At 42.5% G+C, this 9,407-nt stretch overlaps 1 protein-coding gene across 1 annotated transcript; it reads left to right on the top strand.

Annotated features, from left to right (window-relative positions):
* The first annotated feature begins 3,383 nt into the window (after window positions 1-3,383).
* Window positions 3,384-8,785, top strand: LOC147443902 (monooxygenase 3-like). Its single transcript, XM_086526703.1, has 4 exons — window positions 3,384-3,803; window positions 4,820-4,966; window positions 5,104-5,166; window positions 5,256-8,785. The coding sequence occupies exons 1-4, from the start codon at window positions 3,469-3,471 to the stop codon at window positions 5,443-5,445; spliced, it is 735 nt and encodes a 244-aa protein (XP_086382829.1). The 5' UTR covers window positions 3,384-3,468; the 3' UTR covers window positions 5,446-8,785.
* The last annotated feature ends 622 nt before the right edge of the window (window positions 8,786-9,407 follow it).

Genomic DNA, 9,407 nt, shown 5'->3' with positions numbered 1-9,407 from the left:
TGCTATGAATTGAAACCATGGTGTGGGATGGCATTGCTTTGATAACACCACTAAGAAGTACTGCTAAAATGTTATAGCCCCGTTTTTTACTGGCTATGCTTGGCATCATATGGTTAATAATTGATTTTCTGGGCTAGACTTACTGGTTTTTTGGCTGTGCTGAGAAAACTGTTTAGCTAGTTGTGATAGTGTGGTACGACCACCTTGGTGGACCATGTAGTATGTATTTTTTGCAGACTACACGATATAAGTTTTTTAAAAAGGGGAAGGGTCTAACCCGTTGATTACTAGTTTCAGTCACATGACATTGCTTGGTAACAGCTTAAAATAGGGGGACATAACTCCTACATACTTGGGATTGCTCTGTGTTTGGGTGGTTTGACTCGGCTTGGCAAAGCAGGCTATGAGTTGGTTGATTGGTAAAAAACTATGTTGTGGGATGGCATTGGTAACACCACTACGGGGTATTAGTAAACTGCTATAGCCCCATTTTTTACTGGCTATGCATAACATCATATGGTTAATGAGTGACTCTTTGGTCTTAACTTACTGATTTTCTTACTGCACTGAGAAAACTATTCATTTGCTTGTGATATTAGGGTATTACCACCTGGCTAGACCATGCAGTATATAATTTTATGCAGACTGTACGGCAAAAATCTATGCATCTAACCCGATGATTACTAGTTTCAGTTATAGGACAATGATTGGAAACACTACTTAAAATATGGGGGGACATAACCTGCTGCATTCTTTGATAAAAAGCACTTTATGGTTGCTTTACTCTGACAATTAATGGCACTAACTAAAGGATTTTTTTGCTAAACCCCTCAGCTGGGTTAGCGCTTAAATAAGGATGCACTTAACAAAGACGTTTTGGCAAGGTTGTACTTAAATGTTCTGGCTAGTAATTGATACAGCTTTACACTTAAAGCTATTATGTTGAGATCCGTGATAACTTGCTCACTAGTTTGGTAAAAGCTTTGCCCACTAAGAAGGTAAGTATCCGACATTAGAGCTTTGGGTACACCCCGGAGGGGTCTTTTCTTGCATATGGATGTATCGATATCATTACAGTATGATGCTTTGGGATGAGAGTGTTCCTTGGATGGCAGTGATTGGCACTGTCGTTGTAATTTGTTAAAAATGAAAAAAACTATTGCTTATGGAATCTCGTATAAACACCTATGGTTTGGTGTACTTTGGGAATCCTTTTTTACCGTACATTGCCTGCTAAAACACACTATTTTGGGCGACCCTATGGGGCTTTTTCCAGTTACACCACATATTGGCACCTGTTTTTTATAAGACGGGAAAATGCAAAACTATATTTGCATTCACCACTTGATGGGAGTTTGTAACTCAAAGAAAGTAGGAAGGATCGGGTTATGCTTTAAACTATATCAGTTCTGAATTTATACTCGTTAATAGCATGTTTATACTTCTTTACAGATGGAGCTCCATTAATTTACTCAAAGATGTTTTGTGTTGGGTAACTTACCACTTGAAGTAGTAGGGGGTATGACCCTCTATGCTAAGACTAAAATACATTAAAAAAATTGAGTTAATGAAAACTTATATATATAAAAAGAACATAATTACTTTGGACTAAGCTAGAATGTTTTTAAAAAATGTTAAAAGATGGACATCGATAACAACTGGTATAATCCATTGATACCTGTAACACATCTAAGGCTAACATATCTGTTGTCTTGTTTGGATGGATGCAGGTAAAGACTCTATCTTATCTTGGAAGGTTTTTTTGGCTTTTAGCAATTGTCCAATACAGGATTATACATACACCCATTGCAAGGGAAGTACTTCTGATACCTGTATACTGGAATGAAGCTTCATTCATACAAACATTGTACAAAGATAATTCTAATACTGAGTTGTTTTTGTACTTATCATTTCTCCTTCTCTAAAGCTAGCTGTTTTTTGAATGTAAAAGTTCAATATGTCTTATTATTTATGATAAAACAGCTGCACACACACAATCTATTGGCTTGCAAGTCTCTCTCTCTCTCTCTCTCTCTCTCTCTCTCTCTCTCTCTCTCTCTCTCTCTCTCACACACACACACACACACACACACACACACACACACACACACACACACACACACGCGCACTTAGTGGTTCGAGCTACACATACAAAATGTCTCTCACTCTCATTCTCTCATAAGTTTCGATTCTCTGAAAGCATGTGTATCTCTTTCTCTCACTCTCTCTATGTCACACATACAAGAAAAACGCTGAGCCTACCACTTTCAATTTCACGCACAAGGCATGGGAGTTGGCGAATAAAATCCGATAACCGGGGTGGTAAATTGATTGGGCCCTAAGAGCACAACACATGGCAATACTCACAACTCTTGAATGCTTTAAGCTCCATAAAGTAATAGTATAGTAAGTTCCGATTCTTCGAAAGCATGTGTATCTCTTTCTCTCACTCTCTCTATGTCACACACACAAGAAAAAAACGTTGAGCCTACTGCTTTCAATTTCTCGCACAAGGCGTGGGGGTTGGCGAATAAAATTCGGTAACCGGGGTGATGGGAATGATTGGGCCCTGAAGGCACAACACGTGGCAATGCTCACAGCTCTCGAATGTTTTAAGCTCCATAAAGTAGTAGTTTATCTCTTTCTCTGACTCTCTCTATGTCACACACACACACACACACACACACACACACACACACAAGAAAAACGATGAGCCTACCGCTTTCAATTTCATGCACAAGGCGTGGGGGTTGGAGAATAGAATTCGGTAATCAGGGTGGGGTGGTGGGACTAATTGGACCCTGAGGGCACAACACGTGGCAACGCTCACAACTTTCGAATGTTTTAAGCTCCATAAAGTAGTAGTATAGTAAGTTCCGATTCTCCGAAAGCATGTGTATCTCTTTCTCTCACTCTCTCTATGTCACACACACAAGAAAAACGCTGAGCCAACCGCTTTCAATTTCACGCACGAGGCGTGGTGGTTGGCGAATAGAATTCGGTTACCAGGGGTGGTGGGAGTGATTGGGCCTTTAGGGCACAACACGTGGCAATGCTCACAGCTCCCGAATGTTTTAAGCTCCATAAAGTAGTAGTATAATAAGTTCCGATTCTCCGAAAGCATGTGTATCTCTTTCTCTCACTCTCTCTATGTCACACACACAAGAAAAACGCTGAGCCAACCGCTTTCAATTTCACGCACGAGGCGTGGGGGTTGGCGAATAGATTTCGGTAACTAGGGATGGTGGGAGTGATTGGGCCTTGAGGGCACAACAAGTGGCAATGCTCACAGCTCCCCAATGTTTTAAGCTCCATAAAGTAGTAGTATCCACAGATAGATAGATAGTAGTAGTATAGATAGTAGATATGTAGCATCCTCAATTTCTTGTCTGTCTCTTTTGCGACACCCACCCAGCAAGTCTAGTTCTTTCAGCTTCCTTGAACTTTGTGGTTACCTTGCGTCCTAAAATGAAGAGCGCAGAACAGCACCAGCTTTTTCCCTTGGGCTTCCCTCATGGAGGCGCTCTCAGCACCCGTGGAGCTGCAAGCATGCTCCAAATGGCACCCAACAATCGGCTTGCAAATGACAGAGTACCGGAAAAACATCAAAGGCACTCCCTCATCTGCAAAAGCTTAACAGCCTCCAAGCGGAGAATTAGTTGGGTGGATGCCTCTGCTTCAGATTATAATGTAGCCATGACAACCTCTGCAAAGCACATTCCTGCGCAATTCCAGCGCTTGCAAAATGTAGTCATTGTGGGTGGCGGTATTTCTGGCCTAGCTACTGCATTAGCTTTACACAGGTATGGAAGCCTCTTCTGTGTTGTTCTTTGGGCAGCTATTGGCATTGCTTTTCTGGAGGAGGAAATTGTAATTGAAGATAGAGAGAACACTCATGCCGTGGACTGCATGCTTACTGTACTAGAAGGAAGAAAGAAACAATTACCACTGACCAGAGGCAGAATTGACCCATGCATGCCTCGCACATCGCATCACATCGCATGTATTGTTGAATCATCAAAAGGCAATGCGCATTTGTCAAGCTTTGCAAGAGTCACCAGCATTGTTGAGTTTTGTGTGACAAATAGTCGATGCTCATCGGCTCTCACCTCTTTATCTCCACCTTTCTCTCTCATTTGTATCAGTGTTATTGGTGATGATTAACACTTAATTAGAGTAGCTTTGTGGGATCATGCCTTTGACATCCTTCTCCAGTATTTACTGATCCTACATGATAAGCTGAAGCCAAGTGCAGATTTTGCTCTTGATGAAGAAAAATGACCCAATGATGCGGACTTTAGATTTTTTTCACCACTTCGTGTGTTAAAGTTCTCAAGAAAGCATGGCTCCGGTACATGTACTGTGAAGGATGCTGCACAAAGGGACTTAAGGCGGCTACCAGAGGCGGAATGTAGGCAAGGGTGGAAGGAGGCTAGCATAGAGGCGGCATGCCTAAGGAATGACCCAATAGAGTAGGGGAAAGCAGGAGGGATGGTGGTCCTTTCTGAAGAGAAACCTAATAGCATAGACTTGTGGAGGGTTGGATTTCCAATATGACAGAGTACGTGACATAGGATGGTTCTATGGCTAAACCTGAACACCCACTATTGGGCATTGACGACGTTAGTAGGGATGTCATAGTAAGTAGTCTTGTAGACGACTACTATGAGTCTATACCTTGCACTTTCCTTCAAAGGTGAATCTGGGCGTATCCTGGATTTATCTAGGTGTATGGTAATTGTGGCAATACTTCAACATCTAGTGTGCTTCTCAAAGGCCCTGCATTTTAACATGCTTGTGGATTTTGCTGTTGCTACAGATTGGGAATAAAGCCACTGCTGTTAGAGCAAGCCGATCACCTAAGAACAGCTGGTGCTACTCTACTCATATGGACCAATGCGTGGAAGGCTCTCGAAGCCCTTGGGGTTGCAAACCGGATCCGAAAAACATGTGACAAGCTTTCAGGGTACCTTCTTAACTTTGCCCATGCTTTAAATGTAGAGACAGAAAGACTGAGGGAGCTCCAACTAAAGTTTGCTTCACTTCTTTAGATCAGGTTAGTGTCTGTGGTGTAATATGCTTTAATGGTCACTGAGTTTACAGACTTGAATTCTTTGGGGAAGATGGTGCTTCTTTTTTAAGCTCAGGATTTGATAACGTATCAAGGTAAATTGTAGTTTCTCATGGCTTTTGGTTTTAGTCGTGCGCATTATACTACACCTCTGTTGACCTGTTGTTGATGTTTTTTTTAACAGAGATTTTGAGGTACGCGGAGTTGAGAGGAAGACATTGCTGGAAATTCTAAAAGAGTCTTTTCCAGATGGAACGGCAATTTATGATTCACGAGTGATTGGCATTAAAAAGCTTCAGAGAGGTTCAGCCTCAGGACTAAGGCGCACAGGCATGGGAGGGTGGGATCTACGGCCGGGGAATTGTGGACCGTAGATCTGTAATGCGGGTACCCGAGTTTTGAAAGTAAACTAAGGTACCCACGTGTGGTTTTGAACCCGTGACCTCACCCATGAGAGACGCACACCCTAACCATTACGCTATGCACGCGTTGTGAAACGTGGGGACCCTAATTTACTTATAACATGTATGCACAAGGGCGACAGCCGAAAGTAATTTAGGGTACCCTAGTTTACTTTTTAATTATAAAAAGTAAACTAGGATACCCTAGATTACTTTCGGCGCCGTCACTGGGATCTACGGCCCACAATCCCCCGGCCGTAGATCCCACCCTCTCATGTCCGTGCCACTTAGTCCTGAGGGAGGTTCAGTGCGAAAATGGACGAACTATTGAAACAACGGTTATTGTCTCTCTCTTTATATTGATATGTTACGTTGAGGGTCCTTCTAGGATACGGCCTTATCAAGTATCAGATTGCAGTTCTTGCTCCTGTTTAATGTTATGTGGGCTAAGGTTCCAAAAATTAAACCTTTTATCCAATGGCCAAAGTGTCGGGGAATTGGATGGTCATGGGGAAGACTAAAAAGTCTTCCCACATCCCTAGGAAGGAGGGGGCGAGTCCAATTTAAAGGGGATGAGAGAGAAACACACACACACACACACACACACTCCAAGGCTTCTCCTTTACACAAGGAATATTGGACACATGTCAGGTTCCTAGGCTAGTTGCCCCCAACCTCCCCTCAAATCCTATTGGATGGCCATAGAGGTGGACCAATGAGAACTAGGGTGGAGTAAATTTAGTCTAATCAATTTCAAAATGCTTGATAAAAGAACCAATATAAATTAAGCTCCCTAGAAGACTAGTGGACAGTCTACCAAGGGGTCCGAGCATTCGGTAGCCCAATGGCTTGCTTGATTCCTATTGGTCAAAAGACAAAAAGGTCCAATGAGAGTTTAGATGAATTATTTAAATACTTGTAGCTCTCACAAAAGAGGAAAGGGGGACACATGTCACAAGGCTATCACTTATGCTTCTTAATTGTCATTGGCTTAAGCTCTACAAGGGCCAATAGGATGCCAACATGAGCAAATAGAAAGAGGGGTCGACCAAGAGAGAGAGGGGGGATTGATTTTTGCAAAGGCATTGACACACACACACACATTCACACAACTCATGTGTGGAGCAAAGAACTCTCTCTCTCCTTCTCCAAGCTTTGATGGAAAGCTCATCATCTTCTCCAAGCTTTTGAGAAGGGAGGCCTACACCAACAACACTTGGCTTTGTGATGCAAATCCAACCAAGAGCCAAGCTTCAATGGCATGTTCATCTCCTCTACCATCCTAATTACTAAGCTAAGCTATGCTATTAGAGTGATTATGTGAGGAGAATAATTATTTCTTGTAAGATACCTCTTCTTCCTCTCAATCTATCCTCATTTCCTGCTAGCTCTCACCATTTTTGAAGGTGTGTGAGATCTTGGGACTAAGGCTAGGGACACTAGGTGTGTTTTTCAAGCATAATTTGGTGTATGAAGCTTCCATCTCCATTACACCAACTAGTTTTATCAAGGAACACAAGGATTGTATTGTACAAAAGTCTCCTTTGATGGGAGAAGCTATAATACAAAGCCTTTATGGAGGGGGGACTGGCTCCATGTAAATCCGATCCTCAATTGTTGTTAATTGTTCAATTTCTCTCTCTTTTCAAGTATTGTCAATGTCAAATTAGCCAGCTGTAAATTGCTATGCTGCTTTCTCAAATTAAGTACTCTATCTATGCTCATTAGGAACTTGTTCTTAATGAAATGCTCACTATGTTATCAACTTCCAAAACACACAAGTTACTAGTGCATTAAAGGTTACAACCCGCCAATTGAAGCAGAGGTGTTAGTGCAACTAAAGTTGGTCAGTGCTCTGAAGCGGGCAAAGAAGTGCTATGGTAATCCATAAGTGCATGCCAATGTGGTAAAAGAGATATGAGGGTCAAGGGCAAGCAGGTCGTTGTAGGTGTGTATGCATTATGAGGCTATTTGGGCCAAGAGGGCTTTATATGATACCTATCAAAATTGACTTCTCATGCTCTTCAATGTGCTGAAATGGGAGTGCAAAGGGTATCCCTTGAAGTGTTTTATTGGATGGTCCAAACAGCGCTTCAATGAGAGCTACGAGGTGCAGGATATTGTAGTTTGAAGGTGGAAGTGCTTTGCACATTCTCATCGGGGTGGACAAATGCGACAAGTATTTGAAGTATATGTGATGGTGCTAGATCTAAAGTGCTTGATTTAAGGATCATGTCGGTCTTTTCGGATCGTCAATCTGAGCCCAAACGGGTAAGATAGGGGCAGTTGAAGTTTTATCGGGGGTCAATTATGTGCCAGTTAGGTCGCATCGGTAAGTGTGTCATCATAGGTTTTCTTGAGCTTGCCATGGTTTGCAGAGATAGTGTGCAGCATATGAAGCTAGCCAAAATTGACAAGGCATCAATCAGAGTTATAAGCGCAAAGTTATGCCTAGTTGAATTTGGTGGATAGCAATGGTGATGAGGAATCATATGATTTGTTTCCATTTTGCGGCTTGCCGTTCGAGGCACCAGAGATTCAGAATGCAAAGCAATTGTTGGGACTTGGAGCCGAGAACCTGGGCTTCCGGTGAAATTTTACAGGTGGTCCATTTGATGGGTGAGCAGGAAAGTGGGATGGCTCAAAAGACCAAAAAATAAAATAAAACTTTTATGAGTTTGTGGGGATTTTTTTGAGGTTTCTGGAGGGTCAACTGACCAGAAACCACCATGTGGCGTTCAAAAAATCCTACATGGGGAGTGGTGACAAAAGAAGCCAAGGTGTATATATTGTGTGAGAATAATCTCATTTGTAACCAAGAGGAGAGAGAGAGAGAGAGAGAGAGAGAGAGAGAGAAGCTCACATGGCTTCCTCTTCCCTCCTCACAGGCCAGCATTGTTGACGCTACTTTGGAGGCACACAATCTTGTCGTGGCGGTCCATGGGCGTTGTTGGTGCGTTGGTCGGCGATCATTGGCGTTGACAGTTGGTTGTGACAAGGGCCATTTTTTTGAAGTCAAAGTGACCTCCCACTAGCGCTGCAGCTACTGCTTGGGGTAGGGGTGTGTTCACATGAGAACGAGGAAGAGGAAAGTCAACACTGTCCTCAAAAAAGATGTGGTTCCCATGCAATAATGCTAAAAGCAACACAGACACTTGTATGGTGGAGAAAAACTTACTAAAGTTGTAATTCTTTCCCTATAAGGAGCAATTTTAGTCTATTTAGGGGCTTTTTGGGGACCAGTGAATTCTATAGAGAAGTTTTTTGAAGTGTGGAGTATTGTGTGGTGTTTTTGGTCATTTAATCAAGCTCCATTACGGGCCCTCTATTGTCTATCCCCCCACCCTCTCTTTTCATGTTGCTGCTCTTTGGTGTGATGGTGCCGGTGTGGAAGTGTGTTCCTCGGACCACTTATAGTGCAAAGAGAGAGAGAGAGAGAGAGAGAGAGAGAGAGAGAGAGAGTTATTGTGAGTGGTTGTGGTTTGTGCCATAAAAACAGCATAGGTGATGCATGGTTGTTGATTCTCAAGGGTGTGTTTGTGTTTGTCGGTGTACAATCATGTGTGTGCTTTCGAGAAAGTGTGTAGTTTTGAAGGTGATTTTCTGAGAGGAGTGGGAAGTTATGAATGCCCTGGGCTATAGAGAGGCAACTTGAAGTGTTTCTGGGTGTGTCCCCATTCCCCTTCTACAACGTTCGGAATGTACGATTAATTGGGGGGTTGAGGATTCGCTCTTTGGGAGAAGAAAACGTTTCACTACAAGCCAAATTGAAGTGGACAATGCCATTTTTGAGCGAAAAAATGAATGATTGCTTTGTTCCCGATTGTGAGTTTCAAAATTAATAGGCTCAAGATAGCATCCAATTTGAAATCCTTTGTACTCTTTATTGAAAAGTCAAATGCCAAGTGATTGAGTTGTTGGTAGGCTTGCATCAT

The sequence above is a fragment of the Adiantum capillus-veneris genome, chromosome 13, assembly GCF_014529385.1.
Source record: "Adiantum capillus-veneris isolate H3 chromosome 13, ASM1452938v2, whole genome shotgun sequence".
Lineage (NCBI taxonomy): Eukaryota > Viridiplantae > Streptophyta > Polypodiopsida > Polypodiales > Pteridaceae > Adiantum > Adiantum capillus-veneris.
This window is presented reverse-complemented; position numbering and strand designations above follow the sequence as displayed.